Source organism: Leuciscus leuciscus (assembly GCF_965113295.1).
Source record: "Leuciscus leuciscus genome assembly, chromosome: 11".
NCBI lineage: Eukaryota > Metazoa > Chordata > Actinopteri > Cypriniformes > Leuciscidae > Leuciscus > Leuciscus leuciscus.
This window is the reverse complement of record NC_138735.1, coordinates 15,998,492-16,018,496: the sequence shown is the minus strand read 5'-3', so window position 1 is coordinate 16,018,496 and position 20,005 is coordinate 15,998,492. Positions and strand designations below refer to the sequence as shown.

At 36.5% G+C, this 20,005-nt stretch overlaps 3 protein-coding genes across 3 annotated transcripts; all 3 read left to right on the top strand.

Annotated features, from left to right (window-relative positions):
* Positions 1 to 909: 909 nt before the first annotated feature.
* On the top strand, positions 910 to 5,747 carry LOC309509388 (NLR family CARD domain-containing protein 3-like). The gene is made up of 4 exons (XM_082184035.1): positions 910 to 928; positions 2,242 to 2,349; positions 2,435 to 4,118; positions 5,283 to 5,747. Exon 3 carries the CDS (start codon positions 2,786 to 2,788, stop codon positions 4,079 to 4,081), a length of 1,296 nt encoding a protein of 431 aa, XP_082040161.1. The 5' UTR covers positions 910 to 928; positions 2,242 to 2,349; positions 2,435 to 2,785; the 3' UTR covers positions 4,082 to 4,118; positions 5,283 to 5,747.
* Positions 5,149 to 11,783, top strand: LOC309508810 (ribonuclease inhibitor-like; the record flags this gene model as incomplete). Its single annotated transcript, XM_082183280.1, has 3 exons — positions 5,149 to 5,174; positions 5,283 to 5,456; positions 10,933 to 11,783. 3 exons carry the CDS (start codon positions 5,149 to 5,151, stop codon positions 11,105 to 11,107), a joined length of 375 nt encoding a protein of 124 aa, XP_082039406.1. The 3' UTR covers positions 11,108 to 11,783.
* A 5,045-nt stretch (positions 11,784 to 16,828) lies between these two features.
* LOC309509016 (protein KATNIP homolog) lies at positions 16,829 to 19,811 on the top strand. The gene is made up of 3 exons (XM_082183520.1): positions 16,829 to 16,949; positions 17,956 to 18,093; positions 19,554 to 19,811. Exons 2-3 carry the CDS (start codon positions 17,974 to 17,976, stop codon positions 19,794 to 19,796), a joined length of 363 nt encoding a protein of 120 aa, XP_082039646.1. The 5' UTR covers positions 16,829 to 16,949; positions 17,956 to 17,973; the 3' UTR covers positions 19,797 to 19,811.
* The last annotated feature ends 194 nt before the right edge of the window (positions 19,812 to 20,005 follow it).

Here is a 20,005-nt window from a genome sequence, read left to right as displayed (position 1 = left end):
ATTCATAATGATGTTAACGTATTTTTGAAGACACATTTTTATTTATCTTGAATCTCATTTTTCTTTATGCTACTTTATCAACTTTATGCTTTGTCCTCCAATAAAGTGTTGTTTAATAAAGTATGGTGACTATTGTGTATTGAAAGTGGTGTTTGGTACAGTAAATATACAGAGTCAATATACAGAGTACAAACCAGAGTCAGACAATAATGGAGAGACTCAAGAAGTGACAACATGTAGAATGCAACAGTACATTTCTGAATGGCTAGTTGATGAATTTAGGTAGCTTATGTGTTATCTTCTATTCATTGATTAGCATTTTTTAAGGACTTTGTCTTCAACATTACACACTAACTAAAGTTAAAAAAGTGAAATCATAATCAACCACCCCTTCAAGCGTGTGACGGAAATGTCTCGCCCCTTACCATATTTGGAACATCAGCTCCAGAAGCAATAAAGGCATGTGATCATGTCAGAACTACCTTATCAATTCGAGCCCGATTCTGATCCGGAAAATGCAGATGTCCAAGATGAGCGATCATCTTTGCATGGCGGCGCTGGCGGCAACAATAATACAGCGAGAACAAAAGTTACGACATTGTTTCTACTCAGACAATTCATGGGACCATATCATCTGAACATATTTCCAAATGAAATAACCTTGTATAGGCCCATAATAAAAGAGATGTCTGTTTTAAATGAATTTCTTGAAAACAATGTCTAAACCCTCCTCAAGTGCTTTTCATCCAAACAGTATGAAGATCTTGCATATGATGATTATCATCAAAAACTAATTAAATCTGTTCTGTTATAGTTCAGTTCAGCAGGAGAGATCAGAACCAGCGCCCAGCTGTGTGTCTTTGAGGAGTAACGGGTCTATGGGTCATCCAGTACATTTTAAGAATGATGATACACAGACTGATCTCAGGTAGGCTATAACATTTCTTAAAGACATTTAAATATTTGAATGAAAGAGATTTTTGAATAGTCAGTAGCAAATTCTTAAAATATAAAAAAAAACATACGTGTGTGAGTCAGAAGCGCCAGAATGCACAAGCAAATATGGAATTGCCCCACTTTTTAGAATCAGCTTTGTGCACAGCCTGCCTTGTACTCTCGCAGGGTCTTGAAACAGTCCTCTGAAAATTGCGCATCACACAGTCGAATATTTTAGTTGTACTGTTCTGGAACAGTTGTAAATAAAGTTTAAGCATTGTTTTCTAATTGTGTCCTCTTTTGGAAGGCCAAACTCATTTAGTTTGGCTTTTGCAGCGAAAAACACAGCGTCTCTACAACATGGCGGCGCTGGCGGCAACAATAATACAGCGAGAACAAAAGTTACGCTTTCTTTCTTTGCGTATACATTTATTTATGAAACTCTGCCCCCACTCTCTGACCTAGATTTGTTGGGGCGTGTTTGAAAGAAGAGTTTTAGGAAGGCGTGGCTGAGCCTTTATAACTTTTATAAAGAATATCTCTTAAGGTTTTACACTTTGAGCTTTGTAACTCTGCAGATCTTCTACTTGCACTAACAGCTACATAACACACTAAAGAAAAAGGAAAACAAGAAATCGCATCATATGACCTTTAAACTTTATGAAATTAATCCTGTTGTTGATAGAAAACATTGTTTCTACTCTGATAATCACTGGGACCAAATCATCTGCACATATTGCCAAATAGGCACAAGGTTTTGTTATCAGTTGAAGATCCTCCTTTATGCCTCTTATGACAGAGTCCACTATCTTTAAAGCATATTTTAACGGAATGCGATGGTTTTAACTCCTCTAGGACTCTGTTTTTATTCTGTTGATTCGTATTAATAGATTTTTTTTTTATTAAGTGAGGCTGAATTAGTTTAAAAACTTTTGTAAATTTAGTTTTTAGTTTATTTCTCTTTTTATATTTTGCTACTTTTATTCTCACCATTAAAATAGCTCTGACAACTGACATGATGTTAAATTATAAGCAATCAATCAATAATAAATTATTTTAATATAATATTTACAATATATAAAAAGCTTTCTCAAGCTAACACAAAGTTTGTCTTGACAAACGTTTTTTTTATATAGTTTTTGTTTTTAGTATTATTACAGTGGTGGCCTTGAGCAGTTGATTTATTAATAAGTGCATTTACTTATTATCTGTTTTAGGAGGGTGACAGTGAATTATTAAGGTAATATAAAACAAATCCACCAATATCACAGTGTCTGATTCTTGATTCTCTTCATGATGTTTAAGGTCAATCCCACCACAAAGATCAGCAGTAACAAAACCCGCCTGTAAGAAGAATGACCAATCTATGAATCAACTACAGGACTTTAATGAAAGCAGGGATGCTGGTGTCAGGTAAAGTAAACAAACAGGTAAACAAATACAACATTTTACTCTATATATTTAACTTATGTAATACCATGTTATTTAAATTTTACAGCCATGAAGTCCTCAACACATTTAGATCAAATCTGATGAAGAAGTTTAAGTGTCTGAATGAGGGAACAGCAAAGCAGGGAAACCCAACACTCCTGAATGAGATCTACACAGAGCTCTACATCACAGAGGGTGACAGTGGAGAGATCTGTAATGAACATGAGGTGAGACAGATTGAGACACAATCCAGGAGAGCAGCAACAGAGGACAAACCCATCAAATGCAATGACATCTTTAAACCTTTACCTGGACAAAACAAACCCATCACAACTGTGCTGACAAAGGGAGTCGCTGGCATTGGAAAAACAGTCTCTGTGCAGAAGTTCATCATGTGTTTTTCCCTGAAACAAAAGAAATGGAAATATCCAGTGACAAATATAAAGTGTTGTTCATCTTTGATGGTCTGGATGAGTGTCGTCTTCCCTTACATTTTCAAAGGAATGAGACTCTACGAGATGTAAACAAAAAGAAATCAGTGGACGTACTGCTGACGAACCTCATTGCGGGGAATCTGCTTCCCTCTGCTCTGATCTGGATCACCTCTAGACCAGCAGCAGCCGATCTCGTCCCCTCTGAGTGTGTCCATCGAGTGACAGAGGTACGAGGCTTCAATGAGCCACAGAAGGAGGAATACTTCAGGAAGAGAATCAGTGATCAGAGTCTGGCCAATACAATCATCTCACACCTGAAGTCATCAAGGAGCCTCTACATCATGTGCCACATCCCAGTGTTCTGCTGGATCTCAGCCACTGTTCTAGAGAAGATGTTGAGTGAAGTAGAGAGTGGAGAGATTCCCAAGACTCTCACTCAGATGTACACACACTTCCTGATCCTTCAGTCCAACATAAAACATGAGAAGGACTATGAGAAGAACCTGACAGATGAAGACATGATCCTCAAACTGGGGAAAGTGGCTTTTCAGCAGCTTGTGAAAGGCAATGTGATCTTCTATGAGAAAGACCTGAGAGAGTGTGGCATTGATGTGACAGAAGCATCAGTGTACTCAGGATTGTGCACTCAGATCTTCAGAGAGGAGTCAGGCCTGTATCAGGCGAAAGTCTTCTGCTTTGTTCACCTGAGTGTTCAGGAACATCTAGCAGCTTTATATGTGCACCTCTGCTTCACAAACAACAACAGAAATGTATTCGACATAGTCTCTATAACAGGTGTGTTGTTTATGTTTAAGGACTGGTTTAAACTCAATTTATCAGAATATGTTTCATTTTCTGAGCTCCATGAGAGAGCCGTGAATGAGACTCTACAGAGTAAAAATGGGCATCTGGACCTTTTCCTGCGCTTCCTTCTGGGTTTGTCAGTGGAGTCTCACCAGGTTCTCCTTCAGGGACTAATGACACTGAGAAGAAGAAGGTCTGACAGCAATGAGAAAACAGTTGAGTACATCAAGAAGAAGATCAGGACCATTGACTCTCCAGAGAAATCCATCAATCTGTTCCACTGTCTGAATGAACTGGGTGACCAGTCACTAGTGGAGGAAATACAACAGTATCTGAAATCTGGAACAATAAGTGAAGCCAGACTCTCTTCATCTCAGTGGTCAGCTGTAGTTTTTGTGTTGTTGACATCAGAGAAGAGTCTGGAGAAGTTTGATATTAATACATTTGTTGGAGAAAACAATAAAGCTGAAAACTGAAGGTTCTTCAGAAGCTGCTGCCCGTGATTAAAGTTCAGTAAGTATCAGTGAAAACTATCACTTTACTGTTAAAACAAAAGAAAATCAAAAGCTAATAAATCTAAGAAACATACGAACATTTATTGTATCAGTAATAGGAGCAATATGGCAGCATACTTGATTTTATTGTTTTTCTGATTTTTTTATCTGAATTCATCTATTTTATTGATGGGAATAATGACGGGGAGATGTGATTGGGAAACAATACAAGCTGACTCAAACTTGTGTTAAAGCACCTGACAGCCAATGTCTTCAACATGAGGATTCATTTAAAACAAACCAGTTTAATGTTACAAATGAATTAGTACTTAAACCATTGATATGGATTTGATCCACGTTAAAAGTTAATTATTTATTGTTGCAAATTTGACAATGAAACTTGACAACTTAGATAAGGTTTTCATTAACATTTTAAGTATTACATTTTAAACAGACTAACAAAGCCCAACTCTTATAATAGAGGTAAACAACATCAACTGGATAGAGCCAAAGACTGGACTAAAAAGGCAAAGGTCAAAATCTATAAATATGACATCATAATATATATAATAAAGCATGTATAATATGACATAATAAAGCACAAAATATTATTTAAAAAAGGCTATCGTGGTTGAGATATCAGTTGATGGTAGTAAAATTCATGTCATGGGAATAATTTCAGGGGAATAATTTGTCTTCATTACACGCTAGACAAAGAGAGTTATCACTGATCCAGTAATATAAAGTACTGGCAACAACAGACAAAAAATTAAAAATTAATATAGCATGTTTATTGGTTATTCACCTGCAAGGGAGGCCAAGAATTCTAGCCCAATAATGCAGTCTTACATTTAGAGCAAAGCGTGGAGTTAGTTGGTTTAATTTATGTTGTATATGTCGTGTCTGTTCAGAATCTTGTTCTTTTGCACACTGAGAGTTTGTTATCCTGAGTCCATACCATGTCCCATTTGTCTTTTATTCACACTTAACTCTCTCCAATTGTAATCTGTGACACCATTACCTCAAGGTTCCTGAGTAATTTTGAGACAATGCCATCCATTGGTGACCAAGTGCAGTGTTTTCTTTACTCCATCTACAAATTGTCTATTTTTTCTCAATTTTCTATTGCTTTTTGTTTTCAGTTCAGTAGTGTTTACCAAGTATGATTTTCATCTCTCTACAGTTTGAGTGATTGTGGAGTCACAGAGAAAGATTCTGCTGCTCTGACTTCAGTTCTGATATCAAACCCCTCACAACTGAGAGAACTGGATCTGAATAATAGAAACCTACGACATCCGGGTGTGAAGCTTCTCTCTGTTGTACTGAAGGAGCCTGACTGTAAACTGGAGAAACTCTGGTAAGATCATCTACGGTATATCATAGTCAGACATGTTATTGTCTTCTGTAAGACTAAATCAGGGTTCCACAAATCTGGCACTGGAGGGCCGCTGCCTTACTGAGTTTAGCTCAAACCCTGATAAAACTCTCCTTCCTGTAACTCTGAAGACATGGATTAGCTTGTTCAGGCGTCTTTAATTAGGGTTGGAGAAACTCTGCAGGACAGCGGCACTTCAAAACCGGATTTGAGGAACCCTGGACTAAATGCTCTGATGTAAATTTTAGGGCTACACTGCAGAAAATAAATTTCTTTCTCAGTATTTTTGTTTTGTTTTGTTTTGTTTTTTGTATGCTTAATTGAAGATAAATTTACTTGAGAAGCAAAATAACTTAAAATGTTAAGTCTTGTATACCGAAAAATTGCTTATGTATCTTGATTTAAGAATTTTTAGATATTAGATATTTAGACTACGTCTGGATTGGATTCAGAACGCTGATCAAAACATAGATGGAGTAGATCAAGTTCAACAACACCCCCAAAGCTTCACAGTCCTATACCTCGTCCTGCGTCGACATTTCATTAAGTAACATTAGGCAGTTTTGATTTTACATATCAATGCGTCTGCTTACATACGTGACCCGTTCTGGCAAAATGAGTCGCAATGAGCAAATGTTCATGACTGAGCTACACCTGTTTGACTTTAATAGTCAAAGTCAATTTTGAGAAAAATCGAGTTAAAGTTTTCTGAAGGTTCCAAAACAAAATCATCTACCAACCATACCTTAAAATCTCTGGTAATAACACCAAATTTGGCACACACCACCGAGTCAAAACCAAATATTTATAGGAACAATATATATTCAACTTTTTTCCCCCATGGTACCACAATTGTTTGATTAAAATTAATGAAAAATACAGCCTATATATTCAGACCTACTGTACTGCACAGGTCTAATATAATGTTACACATCAGATGTTTTTCCCCAACAGTTAACCAAATGTTCACTTAAGACATAGCAGATAATGTTTGCTTGAATACTCGCCAAGACAGATATTTTGAAACACTGTAATTCTGTGTAGGTATAAGAGTTTATCGGGATCACGCGCTGTCTGAGGCGTCTTTGAGGTACGCTTCGGATGTGTCAGTCAATGTGAGTAAAATCATTTTGTTTAAATCAGTATGAGTTTGAAAATCACATTTCATTGGTTCAGACTCGATAATTCAGACTCGATGCCATCGATAATTCGCTATTAATATTCACAAAGTTGGATTGCTACGTTTTAAAACAACACCAAACTTGTGCTGAGGGAAAGCACAGTCGTCGAGAAGCGAGCAGAGAAAACTGAATTTTTCATGGACAAAGGAAAACATACAAATAAAGATACTTTTTAAAATGTTTAATTGGTATTTTGACCCTTGGGATCACTAGATGAGGGCTTAATGAACTCATTTTTGTGAACACCTCAAATTCGACCATTTTGCCTGTAGCTCAGAATCAGCCTGTACGCATTCTGACTCATTTTGCCAGCACGGGTCACATATGATATCGCATGTTTCTGCTTCTTCTTCGCCTGTGTTTTTATCATGAGATTTAATACTTTTTCAAAAGTGAAAGATCTCAAACTAAACCGCCTTCAGTGATACATGTGTTAAATAGTTGTTGTTAAGTGTTAGCTTATTATATTTATGTTGAAATTTTATGGATTTAATTTTTACATTTTCCATAATCTGCCTGTAAATGTTTGTATCTCCCAGGGTACGTTTCCCCTTTGGGAGTTTAAATTAATTGGAAAAAAGAATGTTTGTTTGGCAATGCGTGTTACAACATTTTAATAACAATTTTAAAACATGTATTCTCTCATAACTTTAAACATTCTTTGTAAAATTCGGTCGAACAATGCCTGTTTATGAATATATTAGCCTACTGTATCATATTTAATATGCAAATTTCTAGGGCCTATGAATGATCAATATGACCAAAACTTTGCTGAGAAACATCGTGTACACAGTCTTCTTCATGCCTTCTGTCCTCTGATTGATAGTTTATACTTAAAAAACAAAAACAAAATTCAAGTAAAGTCCTTTTGCTCAGAAAGTTTTTATTTTTATAAATGTAAATGTAAGAAACATTTATTAGACTGAAGCAACTGGGGTTTATTGATTATTAATAAACCATTTTTTTATGTTAAAAATTGCATATATGATCCATAAAAGCCGTGTGTGTGTGTAATGTGATACTCAACAAAAAACAGATGCTAACTTGTATATGCATGCATGTGTGTTTTTTTGTTGAGTATCATATTTATACATCGCTTTTATGGCTCATACTGTCAGAAACACAGGGTTAGGACTAGTGTGAAAACTTGAACACAGTCAAAAGGTGAACCCAAATGCAGAAAACCAGATGACAGTTCTGGGAAATATCTTCAAATCTTGTATTTGATGAAAAGGAATGTCCAAACTTTCCTAGGATAAAGCCAAAAAGTAAACTCCAAAAAACTTCCACAAATAGTTTGATAACAGTTCTAAAAAGTAAATCCAAAAAGTCCACAAAGTAAATCCAGAAGGAATATGAAAAAAAGTTCACAAAAAGATCTGTGAGTACTCCAAAAATTCAAAGAGCAAAAGTCAATTAAACAAAACAAAGGAACCATACCAGGTACACAAATTAGATTTAGATAACTCCAAAAGAGGCACAGCAAGAGAATGACCTAGACTTGGTCATGGCACTGGAAACACTGAGCAAAGTACTCAGGAGAAGGGTGACTTAAATACACAAACAGGAAACAAGGCACAGGAGACATAATGACAGAGACTGAAAACCAACAAGAGACACAATGAACATATATAATCTATGTGGCCAAACATAAGTCTAAAACCCTGACACCAGTGTTGTGCCTGAACGCGTTCATTGAACGATAGTTCTACCAGAAAGACTCGGGAGAATAAATACTGTGACAATTATCCATTTATTAGCAACCCAGCAAGCAATAAAGTTCTTTGTCCGTAGCTCGCAATCTGAGGGTCCGGACTCTGCATAACCTGCCTGAAGATCAAGGCAGGGGCGCAGCCGACCCCCGTGAGGTATGGAAGGGACCATCCTGGTGGTGGTGGTGAGGAGGATGGAGGGAAGGATTCAATTTGGAGGAGGTGGGGAGGATGGTGGTGAATTGAAGCGTCAGCATCTGCGAACTCAAAAATACCACAAGTGTTGGAATGTGATTGGATAGATGAAAAGGTAGAGTGACGTAACAATTAAGTCTTCCTGGCAGAACTTAATGCTAAAGCTTTCATTTCATGAACTCGTTCATATTTTGGGCGAACGTGAACTGAACATACTCTGTTACTGCCTGATGAATGTTACTGTGAACTCGTTCATTCTGGTGTCTGTGAACGGCACGCTCTCTCAGTTTAACTTCGTTCAAAAGGGTGCAAGATTTCTATAGAAATGTATTTGTCCCGTTCGGAACCTCCGTTGTCCCGTTTATTGACGCTGATCTAACCACTGATGTATGACTGAATCTGATACAACAGCAACACTTGATCACGACACCGGTCATCATCCAATCACAGTCCACACTCACGCGCATCAGACCCAGAGATCAGACCATACGAATAACAAACTCTAAATTGAGAATTAATTATTATTTTGGGACAAATCATTGTTTGATTTGCGCACAGAATCCTCCGCTGTCTGGTCGCTTCGATCCGGACTTGCGCTAACGGCAAATCCCTTTCACTGTCCGACTGGGTTTTGATTTTGGCAAATCAGTTTTAACGAATTCAAACAACGTGATTATTGTGAGTCCAACATACATCCAGCCACGCAAGAAAGCATCAAATCATCCTGAGGGAATAATATACTGATGTGATTTGCTGACCAAGAAACATTTCTGATTATTATTAATGTAAAAAAAAAGAAAGAAAAAAAATCAGGATTCTTTGATGAATAAAAGGTTCAAAGTAAATTTATCCGAAATAAAAAAAAACGTAGCATTATAAATGTACTTGCTGAATAAAAGTAGGCTATTCATTTCTTTAAAAGTAGTGTATAATTACAAAAGCTTTCTATTTCAGATAAATGCTATTATTTTGAACTATGTTTTGTGTGTAATATGACTTTAATCAAAACAAATGTGTTGTCTGAAAACCTTTTAAACACATACGAACCTGAAATGACATATAGGCCTACTGTGTTATGTTGGCCTAGCCTATAGCCTACAAATATTTTGAGTGTCCCTCATTTTCCTGTAAAGAACCATGCACGATTGTCCCGCATTTGTTTAGTTGGCAACCCTACCCTCAATGCTATGTAAACCCTGGTTGGATAAGGATTTTAAAATTGGATATGAAGATGAAATCTGACGCATAGTTTCAGTGTTAAAACTGATAACATAATTGCTGTCTGTGGTTTTATATGGGCTGTGGCAATAATTTTGAAAAATAATAGTTTGCAGCAACATATGGAAAAAAAGAACTGAACTAGTTCATTTTTTGGAACTGTGAACTTTAGTTCAAAATTTTGAAGTTTGAACTATGAACTGAACTAGTTCATTTAAAAATGTGTTAACTGAACTTTGAACTAGTTCATGTAGAAAGTGAACTTTCCCAACACTGCCTGACACATATATGCTATTCAATGCAAATCAATAATAATTAAGAGATGGAAAATGTTCCCCAAAAGCCTGTTGTGTCATATTTGACATTTATATTAACATGAAAAAATGTCAAAAGAATTAAATTTTTAACATTAACAAATGGTGAATAATCAATAAACCCAGTTGCTTCAGTCCAGTAAATGTTTCTTAGATTAATTTATAAAAATCATGAATCATTCATAAATCATTTCTCAGCAAAAAATACTTTATTTGATAAAAAAAAAAAAGTATAAACTATCAATCAGAGGACAGAAGGCATGAAGTAGATTGTGTGCAAGAGCAAAACAGAGAGGCAGAAGGTAGCATTAGGAAGACAGAAACAATCACTGCATATCCAGTAAAACCTCATGGTATGTTCACTGTCAGCAACAGTGTTGTCATAATTATCAGTTTAGGTTAGACCATATTGGTTTCACTTTATTTTAATGGTCCCTTGAACACATTCTGTTGACTATCAGTACAGTTGCACATGTCTACTAACTCCCATTGGAGTGTTAATAGATTTATTAGTAGACTGGTAGGGTTAGGGTTAGAATAAGTTGGCATGTAGTTACAAAGTTACTTATAGTCAGTAGTTAACCTACCATACTCTTGTGTGCTTTCATCTTCACAATGAGTCTGTCACAGAGAAGAGGTGTAGTTGTGTTTGAGCTCATTTAGAACTGTTGGATTTATGAAGAACATGTGTTGAAAGCTTTTTGAATTTCTTTATTTTTTTTATGACTGATAAATCTCCAATTGAAATTTAGACATATTTAATAGTCTGTGTAGAATTGTGGCTTGTACGTGTTGATCTGAACTGAGAGAGTGAAGAGTGTGTCATTGTTCTCTACAGGTTGAGGGATTGTGGAATCACAGATGAAGGTTGTTCTGCTCTGGCTTCAGCTCTGAGATCAAACCCCTCACACCTGAGACATCTGGATCTGTCTGTGAATAATTTAGGAGATTCAGTTCATCTGCTCTCTGCTGTACTGGAGGATCCTCACTGTAAACTGAAGACACTGATGTAAGATTGTCTCTCTGATTGTCACACATGTCTTTGTCCTCAGTAAGAATTTTAGGACTAAAATTAGCTTGTAAAATGTTCTGTAAACACTAAATCTCAGCACAGAAATCACAGGTGTACACAAATGTCTAATCTCATGATCTGGTATTAGTGTTCATTTTTACATTCTTTTTAAAATATATCCTTTCAATTTAGTGAGTATTTCATTATATTCATTATGTTAAATAATTTTAATAATCTGTAATTATTAAATTATTATTATTTAATAATGTAATAACAATAATCTGATCCTATAGTTCCCCCGGCACTGCACAGTCCTTAATCGTTGAAGTTTCTGCTTTGAACGGCTCTTTCCGTGGCTACAAAAATAAATAAATTCAAAGTAGCTTTTAAAACACTACTAATGTACTAATATGAAAGATAATAAGCAAAAGAAATGTAATAACTTCATGCTGATCTTCATTATCTTATATGCAGGGAAAACACCTGAACTTCTGCGGAGCAGTAATGAATAAAGTAACATGGTCAGCGCCGCGCTGGTGAGATTAGTTTGCTCTGTCCATTCGGTTTCGCTAGCAAACACGTCCTCCCTGCGATGTCGAGTCGGTCACACAGCTCGGTCCATTGAGCCGCACCGATGATGTCAGCACGGCACGAGCTCTGTAACACCGCTCCGTTTCGTCCCACTGTTGGTGTGTTTGGCTTCCCATACAACTCGTTATAACTAACCGACATTGCTTAAAAGAGTTTGTGAGACGCGCCAAATTAAACAGAAGTGCGGACACACAACTTCCTTTTCAAGGGAAATTAGCCATCATCAACTACCGAAATCTCTTCTTATTTCAGTAATGTGTATGAATGAATTTCACCAAGGTTGATCAATGTTTTTTGTTTCACTAGTGTTGAGGCTTTTCAATAATTGTTTCCTATACGGCCCTTCATACTGGTGGTTTCATATTTGTCTCCTCCAAAGTTTCAGACAAGAATGAACATTGATCTAGTTCATTTGTACAGTATGGTGCACTGGCAGAATAGTTTTGTATAATTAGTGTAGAAATATGTGAAATGCTTATAAATCATTAAATGTTTAAGTTTTATAGACCCCATTATTACACATTTTTCAAGTGTCCAGACATATATTGTTATCCATTTAATATGAAGAGACAATTGTATTAGTCTTTTTCATTATAATATATATTATAACATTTCTAAAGACACTTATTTACTGTTGTGGTAATAAACACTTATGTGTTAAACTGCAAGCATGAAGTTATAAGGCAACGCAAATAATAGAAATAAGTGATACACATGAAAATGGTCTTGATATAAAAGCTTCAGGTCAGGGGCATTCAGTCCGTATACTGTACGCTGTGAATGCTCTGCAGACCCAAGCCATTTAAGAGAATGAGTTTGTGGACTCGCAAATGAATATTAACACTATAAATATTACTATAAATTCCCTTGTCGGTTGAGGTGTAAAATAAAGCTTACATAATAAAAGTCCGTCATTTATTTATTTGCCATTCAACAATTTTTTTCCAAATAAGTGCCAGTTATAAATTAAATAAAATGAATACATTATTAGCTAACTGTGTGATTTGTGTATGTACATTTCTGAAATACATAACTTGCACACAGTCACCTCTGATAACATCACTCTAAATTGTAATGTAGAGTTGCATTTTCTGTAAAACTGCTTTGAAACAATATGTATTGTGAAATGTTTTGGGTAAGTGTATCCACAACGTTGGCACCTACGTTCTGTTATTATGCATCATCATCATTGTTTCGCGTTCTATGGAAGCTTATGGGTAGCAATATTCAATTTGAAATGTAATCTGTAAAATGGCAATGCATTTCTGTATTTAAATTTACGTTTTCCATTACATTTGTGCAACGTTTGGTGCAAAATTAAAATTAAAATTCAATTATATTATTTACATTTGCCATTTCATACACTAGTTTTAATATGTAAATTGAATACATATTTTAACATATTTTAAGTTTGCAGTGGCTTCATAAATTAATGAAAAATATAAAAAAACAAAGTACACCGGATGCACATTTCCTTGTTCTTCATTTTCTAGAACTAGTTCAAGAACCTTGCTGTATTTATATGTAATTAATTAAGAGAAAGTACACCGCCATCTTATTCTGACGAAAGTGACTTGAACGCACTGCCGTCGTAATCACGACTTCCCAGGAGGACTTATAGACGATGACGTCACCGGGGGGGCCAACTTCACACAGTGATTGACAGGGTGGGAGGGGGCGGGGCCAACTTCACACAGTGATTGACAGGGTGGGAGGGGGCGGGGCCAACTTCACACAGTGATTGACAGGGTGGGAGGGGAGGGGACGGGGCCAACTTCACACAAGGCTTGTTCGACTTCATGCAGCTCTGCGCAGACCGATCGGCGGCTGACTTGAAGCAGTGCATGCCGGTTAGAAATTTTTTCCGACTTGATAAAGTGCCGACGCCATGTGACTGTGACATATGCCATCAAAGTACCGCGAGAGCGATTCGAGAGTAGCCGGAGAACTCAGCCAGCGCAGCTTCTCAAGAGCGGCTGCACGAGCTCTGATGACGACACAGCTGTTCCACGATTGGCCGGATTCACCGCATGACAACGATCACGTGTGTTTCGTGTTTATTCGAACACCTTTAGTTCCTCTAAAGCTCACAAATCAGTTTTTTATAACAGTAAACAGTCTTTTCATGTAGTTGCGATGTTATGTTGTGTCATGTTTATCAAATTTAAACTGATTAAAAAACGTAGACTTCACTTCATTGATAGAAGCTTATGTTGAACTTGATTCTTGTTCAAACAGACGCTGTATGAAGCAGTACATAAAGTATTGAATGAAAATGTCTCTGAAACATTTGTGTATTATTTGGCAAATATTGAATTTATTTCACTTCAGCTGTGGTAAAGTATGCAAACACCACGTGAGCGGTCACTACGGGAACCAGAAAGTGTCCGACTTCACATGTCCATTTGCAGCTCCTCTCCGCCTGCACTCGACTACTCTCAAGAAGTCCTCTCTGCAGCCTGTAGCACGATGATGTAGCTGGATCAGATCCAACACGTACTGGACGCTGTTACGCGCATGCGCGGTGGTGTGTTTGGGTGACGTCATATATGCATGCGCACTAGAAGAGAGTTGATCAGTGATGTGATCAGTTTGTATTTTAAACTTAAATTCAGTTTTTTTATTTTCTTTTTTTATGTGTGTACATTTCCTGCAGACACTGAACAGCAAATTAAGAGGAACCTTATGTACAGATCACTGTGGAAAAATGAGCCATTAAAGAAGGAACTCTTACCAGACAAAATATCTTTAAGCATTTTTTTTCTTTCTTTTTTTTGGACATCTGACAAGATTTCTTTTCTTGATGCTGTTATTATTTTTGCATTTTCCCTTGAATGTGTACTGGTATGTTAAGTTGTTTACAGACCATATCTTATTGTAGCTTTAGGATTAAAATTACAGAGACAATTACTTGACTCATTTTTGCTTCCACTCAACAGCAAATATGTCCTGAATAAAATAAAATGGCTTAATTTTAAAATGTTCTGTATACACGCATAAAAAAAAATTATAATACTTGCGGTGACCACATGCTATTAATCCATTAAATTTAGGTTTAAAATCATGTGATTTAAAATGTTGTAAAATTAACTATTTTGCATGTATGTAGAGAGAAACTAGGATAACTTAAGCATCACATTTATGTAAATAATTATTCATCAATAATTACTTATTACTATTTATCAGTACTACTACTACACAGGTTAGAACATCATCTCAATACAATATTGAGCATACTAATACCCTCAAAATTAATTGGTTAAAATTTTGTTTAAAAAAACCTTCTTTGTGGAATTTTATTCCTAATTTAATTTTTGACCGACTTGGGGGTCTTTCTTTTTTACTAATGTGTGATTATAAAATTGACAAATTGCCAGTGAAACTTTCTGCCTTTCATGCTCAAGCTTTATTGGCTTGGAAACTGATCTACAAGCACAACTTCTCTCCGCACCGTTTTTTTATTTGGAATAACCGTTGTATTTTGTATAAACACAAAAGTATTTTTTTAAAAGCTGGTTTGAAAAGGGTATTGTTTTAGTTTGTCATTTGTTTAACTCTCAAGGATACCTTATGACGTATGACGAGTTTCTTCTGCACTTTAATTTTCCTGACTCCCAAGGAATTTGCTTGGGGCCAACTTCACACAGTCATTGACAGGGAGGGAGGGGGCGGGGCCAACTTCACAGTCTGACAGGGAGGGAGGGGGCGGGGCCAACTTCACACAGTCATTGACAGGGAGGGAGGGAGGGGGCGGGGCCAACTTCACACAGTGATTGACAGGGCGGAATGCATTTTCAATTTGCACATTGAATTTTGCTTCATTCATTGCGGGACATTTAATGAAAATGCAATCGCAAGTGTCTTAACTGTGGGTGTAAATGCAATTAAGAAAAATAACATTTGAATGATCATTTTGCTACATTATTTGTTTGAACATGTTAAACAGTGACTTTTTATCTCGCAATTCTGACTTTTTCTTGCAATTGCTATTTATGTCACGCAATTGTGAGTTTGGCCCTGTCACAAACGGCACCCTAAATAGCCAGGACCTCTTTCACTTGGAAATATCTTTTAACAATGGAAATTTGCATTCAGAGGTTACACCTTTGGGTGGATATATATACATACTTTTGCATTGATTTAGCACAATGGGATTTATAAATGTCTAATAAACTGCATGTCAAGCATGTTGTCTGTCATTTCCACTATGTTGTTCTTGTGGTGTCTGACACAGAGAGGAGAAAATATGCTGAAACTGAAGGTGAGGGTAGAGCGTCAGTGCAGGGAGTCTTCATGATCCACTGAATCCCTTTGAGCTTCTTGTGTTGAGAGAGATAAAGGAGACAAAAACGGGACAAATTATATTCAGTAGTAGTATATATTACATGTTGTGGTATTTAGTATTATTCCCCATTAAGTCTAGTGTGATTTGTTTTTTAAAATGGCTTGCTGCTTTTAAGCATTGTTTTTAATCTCACAAATAAACTTCCATTTCGCTTTCCCATCAATCCAAAAATCAGCTGAGCTGAAACATAATATAGACAGCCTAATAGTCAACAGAAACACAATGTCTAAAAAACTCCACCCATACGTTTTTGTTACTCAAAAATGCAATCTTAAATAATGTTTTTGTTTTGTTATTGCACATTTAATGAGGAATGAAACGGATATTCTCATTTTATCACTTCCACATATCACACTCCCCAATGTTATATTTAACCCCTGTTTAGAAGCCTTTCCCTCTTATTACACAACAAAGGATAAAACTGCATTAATATTAATAGGCAGTTCGTGGTTTGTTATGCGCTACTAACTTTATCCAATGACCTATCTTTTATCTGATAACGTCCCCTAAAACTACTAATTTAGAGAGCAATAATCAACTAGCATGCTTTAATACAAGTTAATTTGATTCAGATGTACTGATAATATACAATCGTATTCTTTGAACGTCTTACCTTTTATAAAAGTCCATCACAAACGGTCTGTTCTACCGCGCTGCTGCTACTTCCGGGAACTATTGAGGGGCTCCACGAGCCGCCATTGCTGTAAAAAAAAAGCGTTCCATTGTTGTCAATGGAGTTGTCGCAACTCTCTCTCTATATGGCTCTGACCCGGGCCAGGTCGGGCTCACAGAAGTTCAGTTCTTCTGTCCTCAAAGCCTAAAACTCTACGTGTCTCCACATGACCTGGACATTCGAAACACGGACCAGCCCGGGAATCTCGCTGCCCTCATCAACGGGAAAACTAAAGTAAGTATTCTTTCTTTTTTTATTTTCACATCACAAACATTAAAAAAACCAAACAAACAAACAAAAACAAAAACAAGAAAAAAAACAGTGTTATACATTTCACAAAAAGAATGTGATGGACAATTGCCGAAAAACCCTCAAGGGGCTTAATTAGTGGCAATCTCCATAGAAACAATTATATTTAACAAATTAAAAACATATTGTAATACAATTTAAAATTGGATTTAAAGCACAAACCCATATGGAAAATTCAAACAACTTAGTAACAATAATTTTACTCTCTGTTTAAACTGTTCTTTAGAAACCTCAACAAATGATGGGGGGAGACTATTCCATACCTTTGACCCTCTGTATAATATACTAAACTGTGTTTGAGTCGTACAAGAGTAGGGAGGCCTAATAAGACGACTACTACGAGTCGGATACTGATGCAATTCATTATTAAAAATAAAAATATTACAAAAATGCTGGGGAAATAACTTTTTTATAGAGCTATAAACGAATAAAGCAATTTGAAGCTGATTCACTTGGTAAACACTAAGAATACTTGCCTGAGCAAACAGTGATTGGGAGGAGTGTCTACGATTTACACAAAATATTATTCTTAAAGCTCGCTTCTGAAGTCGAAAAATAGATTCTAGTTTAGTTGGATGGGTACTAGCCCAAGCAACATTACAGTAATTGATATATGGATACAACATTGAATAATACAACATAATTGCAACTTTTTTGTTAATCAAGTGCCGGATTTTTCCTAATATACCGACCACTTTGGCTATTTTTGTACTTATGGCACTAATTTGAGGTTTCCAAGATAAAGAGTCATCTAGTATAACGCCGAGGAAACGAGCAGATCTAACATTGTTAATGGAGATATTATCAATTTGAATTTATTGAAAATGAAAGTATTCACACACTGACAAGTATTAGTGTACTTTACTACTGTAGCCCACTAATTAATAATAATTGATGCATTAAAATTAGCATGTGGTCTGTATCTGTATAGACCACAAAAGTGCGTCACATGTGGACGTGTCCGTTCCACCCGCCGGTCCAGCTGTATTTCATCATCAGGAATGTGGAACGATCCCCAGGCTTCAACATCTCTCGCATCAAAATTTGGAATTATAACCACCGCATTAATGTGAGTACAGCCGAAAGCACAAACACCCAGAACAGGACGATAAAACACTGTAACTGTGTTTATTAAAAGCAAGAGCAACTCCTTCAATCCAAACGATCAATTCAGTCTTTGTCATCAAGAACATTTGCTGACATTCTGCATTAGAAAACACACGCCCTGTTTATTTGAATACCATCTGAACCCAGGTGCGCTACAAACAAGCAGAGTAAAAAGATGGGTCTCGGTTTGCTTCCAAACGGACTAAAGACATGTAAACGAACGTTGGTTAAACAGGACATGATGTCACAAGATACAACCCTTAAAAGGACACAATGCTCAAGCAAACCTGTTTGTTCTCGTAACAGCCGCGATGTTTCCCATCAGGGATCGGTACAGGCGTCAGAACCGCGTCTCCTCACAGCAGATCTGTGTTTGTGTGTGTGACGGAGGGATTCCTGACGCTGTTTTGACTCCTTTACACATTTCATAAGCTCTTCATGAGTTCTCCGCTGGTCAAAACACCATCATAGGCAGCTACACACACACAACGTGTGTGTGTGTGTGTGTGTGTATGTAGAACAGTTGGAGATTAGCTGTAGGGATTAGCTGAGTTTATCTCCCCCACACCAGCGCTCCGTCAGTCTGATCACTGCACTCGTCTACGACACAGAAGCTTCAGCGTCTCGTTACACGTTCACTGATGTACAGATCCAGAGAGATTCAACGGTAGGGTGTGAATGATGTCAGTGTGTGAGAGAATGTATGAGTGTGATAATCTTATTCCTGATCCTGGATCTGTTTTATTTCATTCCTAGTCTATAGTATTTAGTGTTCGCTAAATCAAGCATCACTATTACTATCACTTATAGTTACCCCTCTATCTATCTATCTATCTATCTATCTATCTATCTATCTATCTATCTATCTATCTATCTATCTATCTATCTATCTATCTATCTATCTATCTATCTATCTATCTATCTATCTATCTATCTATCTATCTATCTATCTATCGTAAAAGTTTGCTGTAACGAAGAAATTAAGACAGAAATATGTAAATATTGTACAGTAAAATGTACTACTCAAAGTAATAATAAAAGAATAATAATAAAGGAGCGTAATACAACCAATATATTTTATTTTAAACAGTATACAATTTCTGTTGTACCTATGCAGCACCTTACTTTTTTTTTTATGTTTTGTGGTAAATTGTTATATTTTCACTTAATTACATCTTCCAAGATTGATTAAATTGTTCACGTTTTATGACTTAATGCAGATTTCATGTGGCCCTAAATTAAAAGCTAGCTTTCCTGTGGAGTTACATTTACATTAATTACTGAGGTCTAACAAACATGTGGGATGCATTTTCTTCCCCAGTAATGATGTGAATATCGTGATAATTATAGATAAATTAAATGCACATTGGTAACACTCACATTTAGTGATCCATTTGAATATGCATGTGTTTGTTCTGACAGGATCTGGACGTGGGCGCTCGGCACGTTCGCTTGTACGTGAACAGCACTCTGGTCTTCGAGGGTGAGTTGGAGAAGGGTAGTGGAAACCAGGTCTTCGACTACAACAACTCCATTGAACTCCAGGAACCACATCTCCCAGAGTGCACCTCTCCAAGCCCTGTCTCTTCAGGACACAGTCTGCAAGACTGCAGCAGCCCACTTGACCATGAGCCTCAGGAGTCGAATTCAATTATAAAAAAATAAAAAAATAAAAATAGAAACAAGATTTTTGATCATTATTGGTGCTCATTTCTTAGAACTTAATCAGAACAGGTGAAACTGCTTGAAATGTAACAATTTTGTAACTTTGTGTGGGAATAGCAGTTGCAGAAAAAAAATATTCAGGCACACAGACAAGACACACACACAGCAGGCCCAGTTAGGAGGAGGACACAGTTAAGTTTCAAAGCACC

Excerpts from the sequence above, each read along its gene's own strand:
- LOC309509388 (XM_082184035.1), top strand. The coding sequence starts at position 2,786 with ATGGAAATATCCAGTGACAAATATAAAGTGTTGTTCATCTTTGATGGT.
- LOC309509016 (XM_082183520.1), top strand. The coding sequence starts at position 17,974 with ATGTGGACGTGTCCGTTCCACCCGCCGGTCCAGCTGTATTTCATCATC. Across the intron at positions 18,094-19,553 it reads ATTATAACCACCGCATTAAT|GATCTGGACGTGGGCGCTCG; the intron begins GTGAGTACAGCC and ends TTGTTCTGACAG.